This window comes from Hibiscus syriacus, unplaced genomic scaffold (assembly GCF_006381635.1).
Source record: "Hibiscus syriacus cultivar Baekdansim isolate YM2019G1 unplaced genomic scaffold, ASM638163v2 tig00110465_pilon, whole genome shotgun sequence".
Classification (NCBI taxonomy): domain Eukaryota; kingdom Viridiplantae; phylum Streptophyta; class Magnoliopsida; order Malvales; family Malvaceae; genus Hibiscus; species Hibiscus syriacus.
Genome location: NW_024062748.1, coordinates 155,723 through 179,130, shown reverse-complemented (window position 1 = coordinate 179,130; position 23,408 = coordinate 155,723). Strand labels below are relative to the sequence as shown.

The window sequence follows — 23,408 nt, the reverse complement described above, 5'->3', positions numbered from 1 at the left end:
ATACACAGTTTAGCAGAATTGGCAGCAACCGAACAAATTTACTTTCAACCAAAAGACAAAACAAAGACAAATACTATTTCACAGTGTTAAAGAATACACAGTTTAGCAGAATTGGCAGCAACCGAATAAATTTACTAAGCAATCTAAGTGAAATGGCTAATCTAAGTGAAATTACGAGTAAATTTATCATTAAGTTAAATATGGAAAATCTTAAACTTACCTCGTTGTGTAGAGTATGAACCTCATTCTGCAACGATACTATCATCTCACGTAGAGCGGCAACCTCACCACGTAAAGTTGACACCTCCACACGCCATGCACCATCGTTATCGCGTAGAGTACCGATCTCCTCACGCAAGGCATTGACCTCATCACGTAACTCCCTTGACTCATCCCGTTGAGGTGGAGGTGGAGAACAGGGAGATAGGAGTCGTGGCATCTTTGCCGGTCGCCTATCATGAGGTGATGGTGGAGAAGAGGCTCGATGATGTGACGGGATAGGTGATGGCTCTCGTTCTAGAGGTGTATAGTCGGGTCGATCGGGTGATGGCTCTAGGTGAGGTGATGGCTCTCGAATTGGAGGAAGTGGATGCTGCTCATCATCCGTGCCATCAAAAAAACTCTGACTAGCTTGCCACCAATCAGTGGCAAGCTCTTCCTCCGTGGGTGTCAGTCTTTGTAATGGAATGTTGGCCTCCTAAATATAAAAACTCAAAAAAAGTTAAACGTCTACTATTAATAACTTGTTTATATATTATATGAAAGTATTTGTGTTAACTTACATTATTTATTGTCGCATATGGTATTAAGTCTTCCCAATCCAACAGAGTTTTCCTCTTCCAGGAAATAGCCCTGGGAATATCATTTGACGTTTTTATTGCATATGTACGCATGCTGGGGAAAGCCTCGAATATCCAAATCTACAAACAATATAATAACAAAATTAGTAATTGTTAAATAATTAATTATAATTTTAGAAACATTATATAGAAATTCTTACCTTAAAGGCCCAAACAAAGCCTGACAAAGTGTATTTGGACCCATCGCCCCGCAAACTTTTGCGGTCATCAAAGGCAGACGACAACTTAGTCCAGGTAGCTTTCCATATATACGAACCCCACGGAAACAGATTTCATGCATTCAGGTCCTCTACCAATATTATTAGCTCCCGATGAATAGGTTGTCTGGCCTCTCTGCCTAAAAAGCCGGCATACACAAGTAGTAGAAGGCATACTCGGACAACATCGACGTCATCCATCCGAGTGAAACCAGCTTTCTTATTAAACAATTTCTTCAGGTCGTCGACATGTAGGTTCGGCTTCTCCATTGACTCATCCGGAAAAACCCGGGATAACCATGATGGGCGGGCGATATGACGAGTGTACCGGCCTACATCATCGTGTCCGAATCGTAGACCAGTGATTAAGCAGAACTCCTTCCGCCCAAAGCAAGTATACGCTGGTGGAAAATGAAACCATATCTCTTCCTCACCACGTTGTATACTGTCGGGTAGATTTGATGTCATGGTCTGAAGCCACAAATGGGTCAAATTAGCATCTCCACCCGGATGCTGTACTCTCAGCCATGGCCCGAAGCAGGTTTCCTCAAACAATTGTCTTTGAGCAGGTGAAAGCTTCGAAGCAATTGTAGTGGCCAGGCTGACTTTATTTCTCAAGGTCAATTGAGCCGAAAAAAATTTCTACAAAAACAATAAACATACCAAGTTAGATATACCAAAAACTACACTGTGAAGATATACCAAAAACAATAAACATAAAAAGTAGTAGTTTATTCTTGAAACTAAAATTTGCAATACTGTTTTGTCTTTTGGTTGAAATGAAAATCGCAACGAGAGAATCGCAACGCGAAATGACAATCGCAACGAGAGAATCGCAACGCGAAATGAAAATCGCAACGAGAGAATCGCAACGCGAAATGAAAATCGCAATGCGATTTTGGTTTCGCGTTGCGATTCTCTCGTTGCGATTTTCATATCGCTTTGCGATTCTCTCGTTGCGATTTTCATTTCTCTCGTTGCGACAGTCATTCTCTCGTTGCGATTTTCATTTATCTCGTTGCGACTCTTCTGCAAATTGAAACTTGAATGGATTGCATTACTTCAACCAAAAGACAGAACAAAGACAAAGACAAATACTAACTTGAAAATCGCAACGAGAGAATAGCAACGCGAAATGAAAATCGCAACGAGAGAATCGTAACGCAAAATGAAATCTAAGTGAAATGGTTAATCTATTATTGAAATGACCAGTAAACTTATCATCAGTTTCAATATGAAAAACCTACAATAATGCAAACATTTCAAAATAAAAATAATTAAAAAAACTAACCCTCGGAGGTTGATTTTCCATTTCTGAATATTGTGAGGGATTTCTGACCGTGAATGGTTGTGAGGGATTTCGCCGGAGATGGGGACGGAAATCTTCGGAGATGGGGACGGATTTCTTCGCCGTAGAGAGTGAGAGATGGAGATGGGACTGAGTTGTGATTTTAGGTTTTAGGTTATGAGTTGCGATTACGGGATTTTGTCTTAATATTCGTTTTTGTAATTTGAAAATAAAATACGCGTAGCGATTATAATGGCGCTTTAAATATCGCGTTGCGATTTACGGATACGCGTTGCGATTTTATGTATTATCGTTGCGATTTACCGATACGCGTTGCGATATACGAATACGCATTGCGATTTACCCATACGCGTTGCGATTTACGGATACACGTTGCGATTTACGGATACGCATTGCGATTTATGTGTTCGCGTTGCGATTTTCATATTCGCGTTGCGATTTTGGAAAATCGCAATGCGAATTTGACTATCGCATTGCGATTTTCAAGAATCGTGTTGCGATTTTGGAAACTGATTTACGATTCTGGGGATCGCGTTGCGATTTTGTTGGTCATTTTGGCAAATCCAAAAAAAGTTGGTTAAAATCGTATATTATAACTTTTTTTTGGTCACTGATGCGATTTTCTCTTATAATAAAGATCCTAGTTTAAAAAATAATTTTCAATATATAGTTTAAAAAATAATTTTCACTATATCTTATACGAGTTATTAACTTTTATTATTGCATGAATTAGGGTTTGTCCTATTTTCTTTATTTTTTCTTTAACCATTGTTAGTTTTTTATTTTCTTTATCTTTGTGATCGAGGACGACACCATCATTTGTGCTAATCGTTAACCCTCATATCCTTTATTTTTTTGTATTTTATTTTTAATAATTATGTCTTTATGACACATCTTCTTCTTTTTTAGGACATGCTTTTCTCTTCTTTATAACACATTTACGGTCGTTTAGCCGTTGTTTTTATTTATCTATTTTTTCAGGGTTGCATTTGACATTACCCAATACTGATCAAGATGATGTTTATTTGTTATTATACTGATCTTCCCTGCTTCCGACCCTCATATTGGATTTGGATACATTATTTACATTCGTGGATAGTATTTTTATATCGTTCGATTCTGATTTACGGTTTATTGGTGATCTTTCAATACTTCCATCTCCTTTTGTGATTTGTTCGCCGATGTAGTTATATCTGATTGTATCTATATTTTCTTCAAGTTTATTTGGTTAAATTTTTTAATATTTTTCTTATATGATCCTCATGCGATCTTAAGTGACTATTTTTATTGTATTTAAAAAAATATTTTTATTATATGTTTAGTTCACGATTATAGTCCTAAACATTCATTGTAATCTATATATTTTTTATTTTTAATAAAATTAATGGTTTCTATAAAAAAAATCATCACTACATTATTAATTTTATTTAGATATAATTTAATCTGTATATCAAATTAAATAATAATCCACTTATTTTTCCAAGTCAAAACTCTGCCCTCTCAACAACTCCAACTTCGCTCCATCAATTATATGGTAGCTAATAGCTAAAACAACAATTCCCCTTTCCTTCCCAGATGTCCCTCCACTTCCACCATATTCTCTTCTTCATCTCAACTTTCTTCACACTATGCCTTTCTCAAACCAACAACCTATCATGTCCTTTAAACTTCACCGTCCTCCGCCCGCTCATCCCCAACCCCAGGCCCCGCCTCAACACCTCCATGGAGTGCCACTACGTCCTCCAGGGCCTCCGCCTCGTCCTCTCTGACTACCTTAAACGCACCTCATCCTTCTTCCCTCCCTTGGACACCGCCGAGTCCTGTTGGCAAACGTACCAATCCCTCCACCCCATCTTCGACATGCGTTCCTCCTGCGGTTTCCAAACCGCTTGGATCTCTCAAGGTTGCTTGAACTTAACCACCAAATCCAGCTTCGAAGCTCTGATCCCCAACTCCACCTTATCCGACGTCGTCTCGAATTGTAACCAGTCATTGCAGGGTTCGGCTTGTGCTTCCTGTACTCGAAGCTTGGCCAATGTGCAAGCTCTGTACTTGGCAGATAATTCAACCGCGAACGTGTCTGACTGCACTGCATACCCTTCTATTTACGCTGCTGCTTTTGCTAATTACCCGGACCAACTGATGTAGACACCGCCTCTTGTTTGTTCTCGATTGGGCCTGGCAATAATAGTAATCGTGGGAGTAGCAGAATAGGTTTGATTTTGGGTGTTTTGATTGGTGTCGCTGTTGGTTTAGCTCTTTTGATTGGTGGGTCTTGGTTTGCTTATAGAAAGTACCAAGTTTCTTCCAAGAGGAAGAAAGGGAGAGATAGAATCAGGAGCCTCGAGCTGGGTAGCTTGGGTGGTTCTGGATTGGGTTCCATCACTGAAAGCACCAATTTGCTTCACTTTACTTTCGATGAAATCAAGGAAGCTACTAGGAATTTCTCGAGAGACAACATCATTGGGAGAGGAGGCTATGGGAATGTCTACAAAGGCTACTTATCCGATGGCTCCGAGGTTGCTTTAAAAAGGTTCAAGAACTGTTCTGCTGTCGGCGATGCCAATTTCACGCATGAAGTCGAGGTTATCGCCAGTGTTAGGCATGTGAATCTCGTGGCTTTGAGAGGATATTGTACGGCCACCACCACCATGGAAGGTCACCAGAGGATAATCGTTTGTGATTTAATGAAAAATGGGAGTTTGTATGACCATTTGTTTGGTTCCATGGAAAGGAAACTCAGTTGGCCAATTCGACAAAAGATTGCGTTAGGAACAGCTAGGGGGCTGGCTTATTTGCATTACGGGGCCCAGCCTGCAATCATTCATAGGGATATCAAAGCTAGTAATATACTTTTGGATGACAAGTTCGAGGCCAAGGTAGCGGATTTCGGTCTCGCAAAGTTCACACCAGAGGGGATGACACATTTGAGCACTAGGGTAGCTGGAACAATGGGGTATGTTGCCCCTGAGTATGCGTTGTATGGTCAATTGACCGAGAGAAGCGATGTGTATAGCTTCGGCGTAGTGCTTCTTGAGCTGTTGAGTGGAAAGAAGGCGCTCGTAATGGATGATGATAACCAGCCTTCTTTGGTGGCAGATTGGGCATGGTCATTGGTGAAGGCCGAGAGAGCTTTGGATGTTATCGAAGATGGCATACCTGAGTTGGGGCCACCAGAGGTTCTCGAGAAGTACGTGTTGATCGCGGTCCTTTGCTCACATCCGGAGTTACAATGCCGGCCGACCATGGACCAGGTTGTAAAAATGTTGGAAACAGACATTTCGGTTCCCTCAATCCCTGAGCGGCCAATTCCCCTTGTAGCTCAAATCGATGACATCCAAAGATTGATAAGCAGTAATGGCTCGGGTCAGTTCTCTGGTTCAGGTTATCGGATGTTTACTTATGAAAGTAGTCATCACTCCGGCCATGAAGAGGAAGGTTTAAGTTCGAGCAATTGAATACAAAATCTTTTTCAAGCACAACATTAACATATTGGATCATTGAACTCTCCAGCGGTGGTTCCCTCATCCGTATGCTCACCTCGATTTTTAATTGCATATGTTGTTTGTAAATATACTCCAGTTTCAGAATCAAATTAATTTCATTTGAATTCAAAATGGGGCATACAGTTGCATGCCACATCTGTAAGTACAGTAACTTCTTTCTCTGGAACATCAAATTGATTTGTTCAACAAATGATGTTTCATTGTTTCTTTTTCTGAAAATTCCTCGTATATACATATATATGTCATGTTTTTTTTCCAACCTGTGGCATTGAGTTTTGGTCTCAAGAATACAAGGTTATTACAAGAATTTGAGTGCTGCTTGATTTGCAACTGTTTGCATTGTTCTGTTACATCTGCATAATTAATAGCTACTACATTAGAATATGTATGGCATGTTGTAGAACTGCTGTAACCAGTTCCGGTCTAAGCTTCGACAGATAATTTGCTGCATCTGCATTGTATGTCGTTATGGTAGTCGGACTCGGGTTTTGCCATCAGAACCGAGTATCTTAGTCGGACTCAGGTTTTGCTGTCATAAATGACCATGTGTCCAAAACGGATATATTTCGTTCTCTTAAATTTCATGTGTTAGGAGTGTCGTTGGGCAATTACATTCCCATATAGTACCCCTGATGAAGTATGCATCAAATGCGCCTTTTGGACACAGAATAGTTACCCGGAGCAGCGCAATGCTGCAGCTGATATGAACAAGGAAGCATCTTTGCGGTTGCAACAGCCGTAGTTTGAACTGAACATGGTTGACTGAATATGCATTTGATGAGGCAGATTCTCATAAGACGGCTTGAGGGTAGTTTTTCTTCTGTCTGAAGTTTCTTACCTTAGACTTGACCAACAATACTGTGAAGCAACTATGTTGAACGTGAATTCGAATTGTCTTAAAGTTGACTAGGAGAAGCAAAAAAACGGTGGCTGGTAATAATAATTTCTTGAAGACCTGACCTGAATTTATACCCGATAAGCTTAAACAATCAGGAAATTGAGTCCTTAAATAGACCAGCCGACTGTTCAAGTTTATTTATTTGAAAGGAAGGATTTTCAAAATTCCGAATTAAAAATGTAACTTCTAGTGTAGTGTTCAGTTTACAGTTTAGTCATTAGTGCTAAAAAAGGGGAAATCCTTCAATTTTGGACCCAGTCTTTTCTGTTTTACAGTCCAAGGTATTTTATCCTTCCTAAGCCCATCCCACGGATACAAGGCTCGTTGATCATCCTTTTTTATATATATGTTATAATAATTATTATTTTTATAAATAAAATGAATTTAATTAAATAATATTATATTATTTAAAATATGATATAATTCACTAATTAATATGATTATTTGAGTTTTTAAGATGACCACACTGTCATATATTATTTTAAATTAATACGATATTATTTAATTAAGTCCACTTTATAAAATTAATATTCTCTTCGTTCGAGTTCAAGTTCTTCTGTATGTATGCAGAAAATTTCTATTGAGAGACTCACCCACTAAAGTTAGATGTGCAATCCAGATCGATCCGGATTAATTAGGATGAAACCTTAGAAATCAGAAAGGTAACCAAAAACAAATTATCTCATGTTGATTTTTTACGAAATTTTGGAAAAAATATTATAAAGTTTATGGTGCAAAATAATTTACTCATTTAGAATTTACAGTTTTTTTAAACAAGCTAAGAAAAAAATAAAAAGAAACTATACCTTTTAAAAATTATTAAACTTTTTAAAATGTCACTTTAAATGAAACAATTTTAAAACATAGAAGTGTTAAATTTATTAAAAAAAGAAATAAAAGAATTCGCTGCGACAAAAAAACTATCATTTTGTTATGTCCTTTGTATTTATTTTCCAAGTATTGGGAGAAAAATGCACTCTACAGATTACACTATAATACAAAGACCTGTACTGTAATTTTACCGTTTGTTTGCACATTTATGGGAATTAATTTTGGGTCCTCCATTTCTGATCTATATAATCGCATGCTTTCAAAGAGACGAAATTACCAAATCAGAATATAAAAATCAATATTCTCCATCCACCCCCCATATCAAAGCTTGAAAATGTAACAAATATGAAATACCTATATATATTTATACCATTAGTTTCTTATCTTAGAAGAACATATCTCAAACATCAGGTGCACCTGTCACTGGTAATCCCAAAATTACGTGTCAACAATGATGTTTTTACCTAATTCATAGTGTTCTGATTGAACACAACTACTTCTAAACAAAGCATTTCTTATCTTCTTTAATTACTTTCATGGTCATCTCCTTAACTTTTTGTTTAATTAATTGTTTATTTTTTTCCTGATTGAAGATGAGTTTGTCTTTTTTTATAATTATTTATATTTGATTTATAGATTTAGATTAAATATTACGTAAATTTATTATACATTCGATCCTCTTAATTTAATTTTTTTCATTCATTAGGTGTGAATATTCGATCTAAATGGGTCGAGTTAAAAAATTCTAGACGATCAAATTTTGCTAAATTAAAATAGATGATGATCAAATTATGCTAAATTAAAGAATAAGTATTAAAGTCAGAATTAGAATCTTTCTTTGGATAAAATCTTCAAGGCAAAACACAGTAGAATTCGAACCACCGGTCATTTCATTAAAACTGGTAGCTCCTGAATTTTAAAAATGGCAACTGCTCAATCGTACAAAACAAAACCTCCATTATTGGAGAGAGAGAGGGTTTTATTGTAACAACGAAGTAAAAAGAGAAACAAACTACTTCAAGGCTGAAAGCATATCTGTCGCGGTAGGTCTAAGTGGTAATCAAAGAGACAAGTTGCAGAACATGCTAACCACAAAGACAGAGATTTGGAAAAGACCATATTGTCTATAGGATGAAACTGAGCTGCCATGGACCTCATATGGCGGCTACTCATTGTCAATAATCAGTAATTTTAATAGTAATAAGTGTTTCTCATCGAGTTTTTAGAAACGATTCTGTTGAGGAAAAAACGACCATTAATCTCGAATATAAATCGTAAAACGGATCTTGTCTGTTGTATATCTATGTTAAAATTCCATTTCATGCATACCAACATAGCTTCGTCCACTTGTATGTACATTTTAACGAGCAACGTCATGGAGCAGTGGCAGATCTATTCTGAAATCTGAATTTTTTTTTTAATAATTATCTATTTTATTAATTATTTTCATCTCGTAAAATTTTACGTTATTAATATACATGTAACTACATCCTCAAATATATTTTTGGATCTGCAATGTGACCGAGCCGCTGAAGGAAGAAAACAGCTAGCAACAGCATATTCTGGGATGTGGCTTTCAATACATTAAAGAAACAAACGTGGTAAATTTGGCAAGAACAGGGAATTCTTTCCAATTTCCCTTGTGAAAATTGAAAGGTTCGCTGTATTCCCATTTTTCCCCCCATTATCTTCTTCAACTTGGAACATATATTGCTTCAAGCTTCTTCTCTTTTCCATTTGCAGCAGTCTACACAAAAGTTAAATACAGAACTAAAGGAGACCATGGCCATCAAAGAGGATATTGAGAGAGGTAACCATGGTGATGGCGAAGAGGTGAGTCTACCTCTCTTGCAAGAAGATAACGATATGGCCGATAAGGAAGTCGAATATACGGATCAAACGAGCACCAACGCAAGTCTATGGAAGGTTTACTTCAGCACCTTTGTTGCAGTGTGTGGCTCGTTTGAGTTTGGATCCTGTGTAAGTCTCTTATAATGACCTCAACTTGCTTGTAATATTTATTCTACGAGTTATAATCTTAAAATTCAAGTCATTTCCAGGCAGGGTATTCGTCACCAACTCAGGCTGCCATCAGGAATGATCTTTCTCTGACTCTAGCAGAGGTATTCGAATTGAATATATCGATTTATATCGAACGTTATCGACATGTATTGTCCAGTAAATTCGAACATGTTCTTGATGCTTACAAGATTAGCCAAAGCTAAAGCTAGTATTTCTCATTGACACAATTGGTATGTTCATTTTTCACTAACAGAAGCAACTTCACACTGATGCAGTTGACCTTTGAATGTGCAGTACTCAGTGTTTGGTTCTATATTGACTTTTGGTGCAATGATTGGTGCAATCACAAGTGGAAAGATAGCTGATTTTGTCGGTCGGAAAGGGGTAAGTCGAGAAATCATAGATCAATATGCAAGCTAAAACTGCTATTTCGTCCAACACTTTCTGTATAGATAACCCTGAAGTAACATCAATTTCATTACTAAACATGTACATTGTGCAGGCAATGAGAACAGCAGCTGGATTTTGTCTTGGAGGGTGGCTTGCTATATATTTCGCTCAGGTTTTTAGTTATCCACCTTTAAATTTGCCATTGCTTAAGCTGCAGATTAACCAGAGACAATTATGCAGAACTGCGACTTAATAATCCTTTTTACTCTCTTGATTGAACACGAAAGGGAGCTTTGGTTTTGGACATTGGAAGACTGGCAACCGGATATGGAATGGGAGTCTTCTCATATGTAGTGAGTTCCTATCTCGTCAAGGATTTCACTTTCGAACTGCTTCTTCGATTCTACAATTACTTGTTCCTAACAACCATGATGCCTTTGTTGAATGTATGACAAGGTACCGGTATTTATAGCTGAAATCGCACCTAAAAATCTTCGAGGAGCTCTAACGACAGTAAATCAGGTAACCAAGTGCAGCACTTAGTATCATCATCACTTACTGGATTCATGAATGTAAATATCTGAACAATCATCAGTTTCCTGAATGTGCAATAGAAATGCGTAAAGATATTAAAAGCAACGAAATACATATGCACTCAGTTTTATCTGAATAATCTTATTCTACAGCTTATGATCTGCTCCGGAGTATCTGTTGCCTTCATAATAGGGACAGTTCTAAAATGGAGGACTTTAGCACTGACAGGTAAAAGTGCTAAGCTAACATTCTTATGCCAAAACCATGCTAAAGTTTGAATGTTCTTGGAAAGCTACAAAACACAAGCTGAGACTCACAAGTAGAGTGATTTGCAGGACTTATTCCTTGTGCAATTCTGCTCTTTGGACTCTTTTTCATTCCAGAGTCTCCCAGATGGCTGGTAAGAAATAGACACCGAAAATATGACGGAATTGGAATCCTTGGTTCTGTTAACCCTGAATTATAGTAACATTAAATGGGAGTTAGATTAAAACCTTAGATATTATGCAGGCAAAGATTGGAAGAGAAAAAGAATTCGAAGCTGCACTACAAGATCTTCGTGGGAAGGATGCCGATATTTCAAAGGAGGCCGCTGAGATTCTGGTTCTTAATCTAAACCTATCATCCTAACCAAGAGTGAAACTGAGATAGACTTGAGCATTATAGAGAAAATGTTTTTAACTTATTTTGTTGATTGACAGGACTATATAGAGACTCTTGAACGGCTTCCGAAAGCCAAAATGCTCGATTTGTTTCAGCGAAGATACTTACGCTCAGTCATTGTAACTATCACTCTTTCTAAACAATTAGCAATCACAACATTTGACTCTTATGTCTTCTTTAATGTTTCTTTACTACGTATTTATCTTGATCAGATAGGAGTTGGATTAATGGTCTTTCAACAATTCGGAGGGATCAATGGTATCTGCTTTTATACCAGCAATATTTTCGAGTCGGCAGGTAAAAAAACCTTTGAGTTGCTGCCCTACACATTTAAGCCTTATCTATTATTAACATTGCTGCTTTTGTACTTTAAATGTCTCAGGATCTTCTGCCACTGTTGGGACAATAACTTATGCTATTCTTCAGGTTTCATCTCTCCCTTCCCTTGAAAGCCATGCACTTCTTCCTAGCAAACAACTAACATAAAACAATCGTTTCTGCAGGTTGTCATCACCGGCCTTAACACAACCATGATCGATAGATCAGGAAGAAAGCCTCTATTACTGGTAAGTACAAGAACAATTTAACAGTCGTAAGGTCCTTAAATTGCTTAGCCAATTTGCTTTTGCTTTCATGGATGGAAGATGGATCTCAAATGTTTCTTTCATTTTAGGTTTCTTCAACAGGATTGGTTCTCGGCTGTATACTATCTGGGATTTCATTCTATCTTAAGGTTAAAATATCAAACTATTATCTGACTGTATATACTTCCCTCTGTTGTCATAATTACTAACATTTCGATTATCTTTGCCGATCAGGATCATAATTTAGCACTCAATGCAGTTCCTATTCTTGCTGTAACAGGCATACTGGTAACTTAATCGAATCATATGCTCATTCGATCTGTTCATTGTCAAACTATGGCTTACTATTTCTTCTATGTTATTTCTGACATGAATCTTAATTGACGTCAGGTATACATAAGTGCCTTTTCAGCTGGGATGGGTGCAGTTCCTTGGGTTATAATGTCTGAGGTAACCAAAAAAGAAATGTCTGCAAGATTTTAACATTATTCTAATCGACTTACTAATCCTTCAACTCTCTAACCATGGCATTTGGTTGCAGATATTCCCTATAAATATCAAAGGAGTGGCCGGAAGCCTCGTGACGCTGGTGAACTGGTTCGGTGCATGGGCAGTTTCTTACACTTTCAACTTCCTTATGAGCTGGAGCTCCTATGGTAAAATAGAATGAAAACTTTGCCAGTAAGAAGTAAAAAAAATTGTGTGAAATTACCGGTTACTCTTGTGGATTCTCGTTGTAGGTACCTTCATTCTTTATGCTGCAATCAATGCGGCTGCTATATTGTTCGTGGTCACATTGGTACCTGAAACAAAAGGGAAAACCTTGGAACAAATTCAAGCAGCCATTAATGCATAGGGAATCAAGAAAACGAAGCAGATTATTTCTCGAGAGATTAAGGATGCTCACTTGCTGTCTACTGGTGCTTTCAAAATCAAACAAAAATGGATGATATGTTTGGGGTAATAAAGTTATCTTTTTATAATGGGAATGAGATTTTATCAAAGAATGGAGGAGATATAAACACAAAGGCAGCATCTCTTTACACAAAAGAAAGCTACTGAGAAATATTTCAGATATATATCGAGCCTTGTTATATTTTTCCTATAAGATGAATTGCCAATGAGAAGTTATTTAACACTGAAAATGTTAAATTCTTCAGTATTTTCTTTGTACTCATTATTGGTGTTTGATTTTAATAGTATTATAATTTGGATTTTGAATTCTGAGTTACAACTTTACATATATACTATTCTAAGGTGTCAGAAAATTTCAATTTAGTCTTTGAATTCTTTGTTAAAAAATATGTTTGAAGTCTACGAGTTTAAAAATTAAGGAACACTTGATGGTGTAATGTAAAGCTAAACCATATATCATTTATATGGAAAAGAACAAACTATATTAGAGGGCTGTAAGCTATAAATTTTCTATTTAATTTGAGCTACTGGTATGAACTATTCAAAGGATCCTAAAACAAACAAAAAGACCCTTTTCAGCTATCCACCATCAACTCACTGGTCTTAGTCAAGCAAAAAGGTTCAGAGAGCCATAGCCCGTGGCTTAGCAAAACGTGCACATATGCGGCAATCGATCAGGCTCCTACAAGCGGGGCAGTCCTTCATCTGTTGTTTCTTGTGGAGCTCATTGCATTTGACGCATAGGACCTGATGAGAACATGGAAGGAATACCACTATCTTCTCTTCTGATAAGCACTCACGCTCGTGTTTCAAACTTCTTCTACCAGAATAATCCTTGATGTCAACCACCATTTTAGAGAAGCTTGGAACGTGATTCACCTCATTGACAGAAGAGCTCTGGCCATTTCCACCAATGCCTCCCCGAAGTGCAGCTATTTTTGATGAATCCAGCCTCGTCTCCAACTCAGATAACTTGGTCTCAAGTGTTTTTATCTCCTCCCCGTATTTCTGCATATCTTTTTCTGCTTTCAGTTTGATCTTATCTTCCTCCACTTTTGCTGCAGCTTCAAGACGATCTATTTACTTTTGTACGGAGGCAGCTTGTGCAAGGACTTTCTCCTTTGCCACCTTCTCCTCTTTCCGTGTAATCTGCAACTTTTAACCATCTCTCATGAGAAAAATACAACGTAAATAGAATTAATCTATATAAGGGTATAAACAGCTAAGGGCACTTATGCCTCTTCATGCATCAAGCTATAAATGAAGATGGAATGTTTAGAATGAGAAGTTGCCAAGAATAAGACATTTGACAATTAATGGTATCTGATTGTATGATTTGAACCCAATCTGCTGTTTAGCATGATCAATGATTGTCTATTGGCTTATAGACTAAAGATTGCTACACCATATTTTTGCAAATTCTTATGGTCTCTCAAAGAGTTTTATACTTTTTAGTGTTCTCTTAGAGGAATTTTATTCAATATTCTATATTCTCCTCAATCTTACCATTCTATAAACTTTCTAGTCTCTTTAGTCAAGACTAACAGCCATATGATGGCTTAATAAGGCAAGTGTAAACTATATATTTATTAAGGTTTATTTAGCAAGTTAACGAGTAATTTGTTTGAGAATCATACCTCTATTTGGCTGTAGATATTTTAGCCTTGCCTACTTTCCTTTGCAGCTCTGCTGCCTTCTGCTTCTCCAATGCAAGCTCCTCCTGAAGCAAGCTTCTCAGTCCTTCCCATGACTGAACATCCTTGAGTGCCTTCTGTTCTCTCTCTAATGCTTCTCGACAACTTGCAGCTGATGCTGTAGCCTGTGATTTAGCGGCCTCCATCTGCATCTTCAGCATGGAATGTTCCACCTCAAACTTCTGAACAGTAGAGTTAGCGTCCTCAACCTGATCAGTTGTGTTGTTCAAGGCAAACTCCATCTCAGACAACCGCTTCATGGTGTTCTCCTCCATGATTTGCTTTTCCCTTTTGAGATGCTCTGCTTCTTCCTTCACTTGCCTCAGTGATTTAAGTTCGGCTTGGTCCTTGCTAAGCCTGCGGCCAGCTTGCATGACCTTCTGATTGGTCCACTGAGTCCATCTATCTACTTCATTCTGCAGTTCCTCTAGCCTTGGAACAAACTTCAAACTTATATCATCCTTCTCATCTTGCGGGATGTATTTTCCTAGAGAATCATTGTACGGAATTCCAGCATAGTATTCAAAGGGCTTAGAAGACATAGAAGAGCTGCCTTCGGCCTTTGAAGCAGCTTTCTTTTCTACACCGTGTTCAGGTGTCTTAGAAGATTTTGAAGTTCCTCCTTCAGACTTTGAAACAGGTTCATTTTCCAAAGATAATGATGGCGCGCACCCGGTATTTGTGGTTGGAACTACAGATTTAGTACCCTTAGTCAGCAATGTTGAAGAGTCATCTGCCACAATTAAATCAGGTGAAAAATTAGTTGAAACATGATGACTTTCATCAGCTAAAGCTACAGCCTCCATAACTATTTTTGATGAAGGATTTTTCGTATGCACAGCTAGTAATTCAGATGGCGACTTCATTCTCTTTTCAACAACAACATTGCCAGAGGCAGCTAGTTTCGCAGCTCTAAAACCTTTTGCAATAAGCCGTCCTGTTAATTTCCATGTTGAAGGACTTTTGACGTAGTGCAGCTAGTTCCTTTTTGGGGGCCCCCTTTCTACAACTCAATGTTTTTTCCTTAGAGATCGATGTAATCAAGACATTATCTCTATAAGCACTTATAGAGGCCAAAAACTCTTTCTCTGGTGTTAGCCCTTCAGAAGCACGAAAACTTTTGGGTTTAGGTAAATTAGGGAAACTTCCAAATTTGAATGCTTCAGGCTGGTAATTCTAAGAGGATAATGATGATTTTGTAACACCGAGCTCATTCGAAACAGGAATAACGGTTTCAGGATTTTGAGTTTCAGAGGAGCTCTCACCTGAGACTTCCAAACAACCTAAATTTCTCAATATATCTCCTTCCACTTCACATGCCACCGAAATGTAAAGATCAAACATTAACAACCACCACATTGCTTCCACAATAGATAGACATGGTTGAACCTCTCTAAGCACGCTAATCATCTCCAGCATTGTATACACCACTAGCTGCTGAAAATCCTCAAACAAATAACTCGAAATATCACCTTCTATCCCTTCCTTCAAGGAAGCCAAAGCATCATTCACAACATTTGAGACAAGATTTTTACCCCCTTGATAGAGTAGGTGCCTTGAAATTGCCTTTTCCGTGACGTCCTCCTTAAACCCACACTCTACAATCTTTTTAATCGCATTTCGGAAAATCGTGTGCAAATTAGATAACAGTAACTCCTCGAGCTGACAAGCAATTGGATCATCCCAATCAGCAGGTACAAAATCTTCTCTAAGGGGTCCCATGGAGGATCCTACCTCCAATGGTCCAACTATAGGGCCTCGAAATATCTCCGGAGCTAATTCATAAGGAGGGAATTCACTCATAGACAAAGGAAGAATAACTGGACCCTGTAAAGAGGGATCGTCTAATTTTCTCTTGTTCTTACTACATTTGTCATGAGGTGTGATAGAACAAGTCCCTACTTTGCAAGCAACACCACCGTCACTATCATTCTTTTCATTCATCTTATGAACAACAATAAGAAACAACCCAATGTCCTCTCAAGTTGACTCTATCTCAACAAAACCTGTATGAACATAAGAAAATTCAATCAAAATTTGTACTTGAAAAAGGAAGAAGATGCTGCTAGTGATAATGGAAATGAAAATCAAACTGATAACACAGTTTAACTCCAATGCAAATTACATCATACAATACTCCGATGAACAGCCTTTAACAAATACGCTAATGAACAACCATTCAACAACAAGAAGTTAACTATACACACTACAATAGGATTCAAATAAAAATAAATAAACTTTTATCCTCATACTGAGAAAAACAAAACGGATGAAAGACATGATAAAAAAAATGCCCACTGAAAAGAGCTTGAATTAAAAAAAATAACTGAGAGAGAATCGGTCTCAAACAATTTTAAGCTATTTCTGTGCCCATGTTATATTAAAGGGAGAGTAAGGGAAGAAAAAAAGCATACTATGAGAGGATTTCGCTTGGACCGGATGAAATGGGACTTTTAGTGAGGTGGAAGCTGCAACTTTGGTCGTAGATCTAAGCTTTTCAGGGATTTTATTGAATACCCAATCTGGTAGCGTGAAAAGAGAAGGTCAATGAGAGTTTGGAGATGATATCTTTGGGGCAAAAATTGGATACCGGCGGCCGGCGACAGTAGACAATGAGAGAGTAGTGCGAGATGATTTAAGAGAAGCTGAAGAAAAATAATAAAGGGTAAACTACATTATTAGTCACCAATGTGTCACTTCTCTCCTATTTTGTGTTACCTAATTATTATTTTTCTTGACAAAAATGTTATTAATATTTTCGGCATAATCTCAAAAAATACTCTTAATTTTTGATTAAATAGTTTGTTAACTAATGATTTTTATTTATAGAAAGATTTTTTTTTAATTTTAAAATAAAATATTAAAACTAAAATACTCTAAAAGAAATAACAAAAATGACTATTTAATTAAATTTTAATAATATTTTTATCATTATATATTTTTATTTTAATTATCAACGGACAACAATTAAAATTTCTAAATCTGAAATAAACATTAACAGTCCCTTTAAAAATTAAACTCACAGTTAGTATAAATTATTTTTAAAAAATAAAAAAAAATCTAATTTCAAACTTTTTTCTAATATATTTTCTGACGTGGCGGGTAGTGATGATATGTCAAAAATAGTTTATGGCCCAATTGGAACACTCTTTGGGTTTTGGGCCCTTAGATCAGTTCATTTTTACTTTTTTTAATGGAGAAATAAAAGACCAATTCCAGGCTTCAGCCATAAAGTAAACAAGAGAAGATGGTCGGACCTTGCTTCGTTTCCTGCTTCCTTTTCTTAAACTTGGTTCAACTCTTTCAAACTCTCGAAGCTTCTCATTGCTCCATCAAAGGTAACCTTTTCCACCCAATTTGATATCTGAGTCTGTTTTAATGATTCGATCTTTAACCAATTTTCCCAGTTTTCATACTGGGTTGTCTTAGTTTGCACCATAGTGGAGATTGCAGCAGTTTGTTGGCCTTTTCTTGATCTATTTATTGGATATGGGGAGATTTATTTAAGAAGATTACCAGGAATTCTTCAGTTTTCTTTTCCGTGCTTTTCTTTAATGGTTGATTTCGTGTGAAATGATATTGTTTTTTTATACAGGGTTACCTCTGGGGAGGAACATTGCTGAACTTCCACAGGATAACTATGGAAGAGGATGTTTATCCCATATAACTGTTTCCGGTTCACTCTTGCATGGATTGAAAGAAGTAAGTTAATTGCTTACACTTTGGTTTTTGATGTTCTTTTAGGTTTATGATATCGCCTTTCATAAATTGGCTTAGTCATTTTTTAGAAATTTCAGAAATGGCTGTATGTTTTTTTTTTTTTCATGTAGTAGGCGAATAGAAGATGTTGAACTCCTTCTATGGTAGGATTATGGATGTGATAACTTTTCGGAATTCGGATGTTTTCTTAGGTTGAGGTTTGGCTTCAAACATTTGCACCGGGGTCACGTACACCAATCCATCGGCACTCGTGTGAAGAACTTTTTGTTGTTCTCAAGGGGAGTGGCACTCTATGTCTCGCCTCGAGTTCACATAAGTCCCCTTGAAAACCAGAGGAGCACTTTATATTTTCGAATAGCACATTTCATATCCCTGTCAATGATGTCCACCAGGTACAAGCATTCCCCCAATTATGAATGTGATGATATTAAGAAGCATAGAAATCTCAAAACATAGATTATTTTGTCTTGGGGTTAGCCTGTAATAAGATGATCCGATTATTTGACAGACACTTTGATGAATTTCGGTATTTCATAGACATTCCTTGATTTTCAATCGATCGTCATCTTTGTTGCATTGCAGGTCTGGAATACAAACGAACACGAGGATTTGCAGATGCTCATGATAATATCTTGGCCTCCTATCAACTTGTATGTAACTTTTCTCCAGCCTTCAACATTGTCGAGTTGAAAGCCATAGATACTATCTATGGCCTCACTCTTCTAAATGTTTATTGGTTGACACTTTTGCATCGAATCTTTTCGTGGTTAGTGGATGCTAGTTTCTAATTGCTTCTTCAGAACCTTTAACTTAAACAAACTGAAAGTACCCACTCTGGTTCGGCATTGCCTTGATCTTTTAGTCATTAAAGCTGCTATATTCGAATTCGTCAAGATGGGAATTTACTTGCCCTGAAACTTAACCATCCCTTTCTACTTTAAGAGAAAGGAAGAAGTGTCTCAAAAGCGCGATCCATCCATCGCTAATTGTTTAAGAAAGTGAAGGACTATTTTAGCATACATGCATCATGATTGCAATCCCATCTGATAATGTATGCTGCCTAATTGAAGATGTTGCTGAAGTTACTATATGCGAATTAGAATCTAGAGAACATTACTGGGTAAAGATTGGGTTCGTCGTTTAACCTGAAAACCCTTATAGTTTCGACAAATTTCCTTGTAATAACTGAAAATACATTCCTTGTGATTCTTTCCCTTTCTTATCTCTTTGATGAATGCCGAGGATGCTTTGTTTCAAATTTGCATTTAGGTTCATATATGAAGATTGGTCCATGCCTCACATTGCAGCAAAGTTGAAGTTCCCATATTATTGGGATGACCAGTGCTTTCAAGAACCTCATGATGAGCTTTAATGATGCGAACATCAATGCCCAAGATCAAGTTCATGGATCAAGTGTTTAGAGCCTTTAAGGTGAGTGCAACATGAAAGAATCAATCCATTCCGCTGTTTGTATCATTTAATTTTCGAAGACCGACCTCCTCCCATAATACTTCATAAACACTGTCATGGAGCCTTTCCCGTTTTCGAGCCGAGATTACACTACTATGACATAAAGATTACATCCAGCTTAGCTTTGTATATTTATGCACTCATTGGATTTCTGAATCCATTTTCTATTTTAATGTCATTTACACATTTATAATCAAATGAAATCTCTCATTCCTCGAAACCCCAAAGAAATAATTTTTTTTTGACAAATCTTAAATCTAATCCTACTAGAGGAGAGGGGAAGAAAAAAGAGTACTCCTAGTAGATATAGAACTCATAACATATGGGAATATAAAAGATAAAGATAAATAACTTAACCAACTAAATATAATTACTCAAAATCATTAAAATATGTATAAGTAATAAGTTCCAAATTATATGATATGAGACTGAGTTTGTTTTCTTGCCTAAAGAATTTAGGGCAAAGTATATAAATAGCCTCCCAACTATAAGATATTGTTTTGTTGAGTTATTCGTTTATTAAAAGTTATAAAATGATATCTGTGTTGTTTTGTTGGGTCATTCGAATATTAAAAGTTATAAAATGGTCACTCGACTATTCATTATGCTCCAAATTTGTTCGTTTTCGTAAAAAATTAACGATAGCCTGAGATGGACGTTAATATGCTGACTGGGATATGATAGTCATTTGAGATTATGAGATCAGTTTTGATCATATCTCGATTAGAAGATTAACGTTCAACTCATGTTGTCGCCAAATTTTTAACGGAAAATGGAAGTTTGGAACATATGAACAGTTGGGTGACTATTTTATAATTTTTAAGGACTTAACAAAGTAACATTTTATAATCAGGTGGTCATTTTATAATTTTTAATAGTCAGAGACTTAATAAAATAATATCTTATAGTCGGAAGACCATTTGTGTACTTTACCCAAGAATTTAATGAGGCCGGAACGTAGGGATTAAATGTATTTTGGCACATGAGGTTATCACTTTTGTATTTGATATTTCTTTTAACTCGATTTAGTCTCTAAGCTTTCTAATTATGATGTAAATTATCTTATTATATTTTTTTCTTCTAAAATTCATATGATAGAATAATTAAATCTAAAATATTTTTAAAAATATTATGTATTTTCTAAATATTTTATTGTTTTATTTAATTATTTATTAAAAAAACTTATTTTTTTTAGTTTTAAATTATATGTTAAATGGTACGTTGTTAGACTGTTACATAAAATTTCTATAACAAAAAGAAATTGAGTACATCAGAATTGAAAATTGTAAGAACAAATTAGATCAAATAATTTATCGGAATAATGAAATGATATTGGAGAACAACTTCAAAGGTCAACTTAAGTAAGTTGTCCTTTTACATAATTTTAGCTATGGTTATAATCCTTTTAGTTTTAATCTTTTCAATTTAGATTTAAATAAAATTATATTTTTATCTCCTTTAAAATTTTAAATTAAATATTTAAATAAATTATTCTTCTTATAGCTCCGTCTCTCTTATATAATATTATGAACTCAGATCATGCAAAATTAAATAGAATGATTAATTTTCTCATTTTAACATAGTTCCATTGGCTATTTGACATAACTGACACCAATTTTCTTTAATATTCTTTTTCTGACACCGTTTGATTAATATTTCCCAAAGTAGCACCATTTCTGTTGAGCTCGACTGCCACGTATTTTGTTTAATAATAAATATTTTATTATTATTATTATTATAAATTAATAATATATTATGTAAAATGTTTCGATTATAATGTAAGAATTATCAAATGTATTTTGTTAATGAGTGTTAAAGGTAGAGTGAATTATCTACATTAATATGATATAACAATATATGAAAACCAGTTTTGACTTTATTGTAGTTATAGGAAAAATGTATGAAATTATAATATTACACATATGGTTATATTATTATTTTTGATTTTGATTATCGATCTATTAATTTTATCAGTTAATTATTTAAATGTTATCAATCTAGTCATCTCATATCAATATTTAACGAAAATATTGATGCATAAGTTAATAAATTAGTATAATTACATATTTAATCTTCAAGACTTACATATTTTATGAAATTAGTCTTATTGAAAATTTAATTTAATAAATTTAATATTCCAATCAGAACATGAAATGTGTCATCGTATACATAAATTTTTTAATAACTTTTAATTTGTTTAATTTAATATTTTTCTCTACTTAGAAGGTGAAATTATTATTATATTTTAAAAATAATTATAACTAATAATATTAATTATTATATTAAATAAATATATTAAAAATATTTATGTATTTAAAAGTTAAAAAAATTATTTAGGTGTACATACATTGACAAATTATATAAATGCAATAACATTAAATTATTAGAAACAAAACATTCATTTAAATACAATTAATTACATAAGAGTTAACGGTTATATGATGATAACAGAGCTGGACATTTTTTTCTATTGTGCCCGATGTTCTACAATGCCCACATCGTTTTTGTTCTGTTGACTTCTCCCGAATATCCATATCACAATGTATTCTAGTAGATTTTGGACGACCTGAGTCCCTCAATAGCAATGGATCTGGTACAATTGTAAGCTAAGTTTGAATCTCATTTGGGTCTCTTTCGTTTCCTATGGGCGGAAACTCAAATTCATATACCTTGAATACTTGTGAAAGTTGGTATACGGGATCAACATAATTTTTGTAGTCCAAATGCGAATGTGAGCAAGCAGCAATGACATGAGAGCATGGATATTTGAGTGCTTGAAAGAAACCACAATCGCACCACCTCTCTTGCAGATTAACTCTGAAAGAGTTAGCTTCAATCCCTTGCAGCGGACGTGGCATTTCGGTTACACGAAACAATTCACGGGTGCGAGAAAAATTTGTAACTAACATCTCATTTGATGCAGCCACTTTTTTCTGTAAATCAACTACTAGTCTTGGGTGATAAATATGTCCGTTTTGCATCCAAGTAAGAGCTTGTCCACCGAGCTTTGCAAAGAGTTGACCCAAACGAAAATAAGTCGTTTTAACCAACGTCGTGACTGGTAAATGGCGCTCCCCCTTTAAGGTGTCTGCGGAGAAGTACCACCAGCCAAATAAGATGCATATGAACCATATGTTGGATCATTAAACATAGTCGTATATACACCTCCATATGGTATAAAACCCTACGGGCTAGGCATGTAACCTGGCGGGCTAGGAATGTAACCCTGCGGGCTCGGAATGTAACCCTGCGGGCTCGGAATGTAACCCTGCGGAGATGACATATAAACTAGTAGGCTTGGCATATGAAGTGGAGGGCTGGGCATGTACCCCTGCGGCATTGACGAATAAGGATGTTGTGGTGGGGACTGATGCAGAACCGGTAGCGCCTTCTCTCCGTCCACGCATCGGGGGACGATGATATTGAGACGGTTGACGTCTTTCTCGGCGCCTAGGAATGTTAACCCCTCGTGCTTCCGCCGAAAGTAGAAACAACTTCCCATTTTCATTAAACCAGTCCATATAGTTATCCGTAACCATATGACCAGTTTCAGCGTAATATTGTCGAGGGGCCAACAGTGTATATCGGTTCTCCCAAAGCGCAATCCAATCTCTGTGTCTCACCACCCAGTTAACATCTTTCTTTCCTCGTCTATCTATGTTATGCACGTCGTCTAAATTCCTAGGTGCTCCATGAATATATTGCGTACAACCATACTGACGGAGCACGCGATCAACTGGATGCCACTCAATAATAGCATAACATATAAGAGGTATAACCGATATCTATACCTCTAATGACCCACTAAGGTGGGG

The 23,408-nt window shown here is 36.2% G+C and overlaps 2 protein-coding genes and 3 pseudogenes across 2 annotated transcripts; 3 read left to right on the top strand and 2 right to left on the bottom strand.

Annotated features, from left to right (window-relative positions):
* The first annotated feature begins 3,918 nt into the window (after window positions 1-3,918).
* Window positions 3,919-6,062, top strand: LOC120127229 (annotated as a pseudogene).
* A 3,057-nt stretch (window positions 6,063-9,119) lies between these two features.
* On the top strand, window positions 9,120-12,896 carry LOC120127219 (sugar transporter ERD6-like 7). The gene is made up of 18 exons (XM_039145180.1): window positions 9,120-9,581; window positions 9,662-9,724; window positions 9,918-10,007; window positions 10,126-10,185; window positions 10,301-10,366; window positions 10,470-10,535; window positions 10,700-10,775; window positions 10,883-10,947; window positions 11,058-11,150; window positions 11,249-11,329; window positions 11,423-11,507; window positions 11,593-11,636; window positions 11,714-11,776; window positions 11,884-11,943; window positions 12,029-12,082; window positions 12,185-12,244; window positions 12,336-12,450; window positions 12,535-12,896. The coding sequence occupies exons 1-18, from the start codon at window positions 9,384-9,386 to the stop codon at window positions 12,648-12,650; spliced, it is 1,455 nt and encodes a 484-aa protein (XP_039001111.1). The 5' UTR covers window positions 9,120-9,383; the 3' UTR covers window positions 12,651-12,896.
* Window positions 12,897-13,297: 401 nt separating this feature from the next.
* Window positions 13,298-13,744, bottom strand: LOC120127221 (putative E3 ubiquitin-protein ligase RF298). The gene has a single exon (XM_039145181.1). The coding sequence runs from the start codon at window positions 13,721-13,723 to the stop codon at window positions 13,331-13,333; it is 393 nt and encodes a 130-aa protein (XP_039001112.1). The 5' UTR covers window positions 13,724-13,744; the 3' UTR covers window positions 13,298-13,330.
* Window positions 13,745-13,770: 26 nt separating this feature from the next.
* Window positions 13,771-17,018, bottom strand: LOC120127218 (annotated as a pseudogene).
* A 614-nt stretch (window positions 17,019-17,632) lies between these two features.
* LOC120127220 lies at window positions 17,633-19,745 on the top strand (annotated as a pseudogene).
* Window positions 19,746-23,408: the final 3,663 nt, after the last annotated feature.

What these genes read in the sequence shown, in the direction of transcription:
- LOC120127221 (XM_039145181.1), bottom strand. Translation starts at nt 13,723, where the DNA reads ATGCAGAAATACGGGGAGGAGATAAAAACACTTGAGACCAAGTTATCT.
- LOC120127219 (XM_039145180.1), top strand. Translation starts at nt 9,384, where the DNA reads ATGGCCATCAAAGAGGATATTGAGAGAGGTAACCATGGTGATGGCGAA. An exon ending in CAATATTTTCGAGTCGGCAG is followed by an intron (nt 11,508 to 11,592) that starts GTAAAAAAACCT and finishes TAAATGTCTCAG; the next exon opens with GATCTTCTGCCACTGTTGGG. An exon ending in CTTGGGTTATAATGTCTGAG is followed by an intron (nt 12,245 to 12,335) that starts GTAACCAAAAAA and finishes ATTTGGTTGCAG; the next exon opens with ATATTCCCTATAAATATCAA.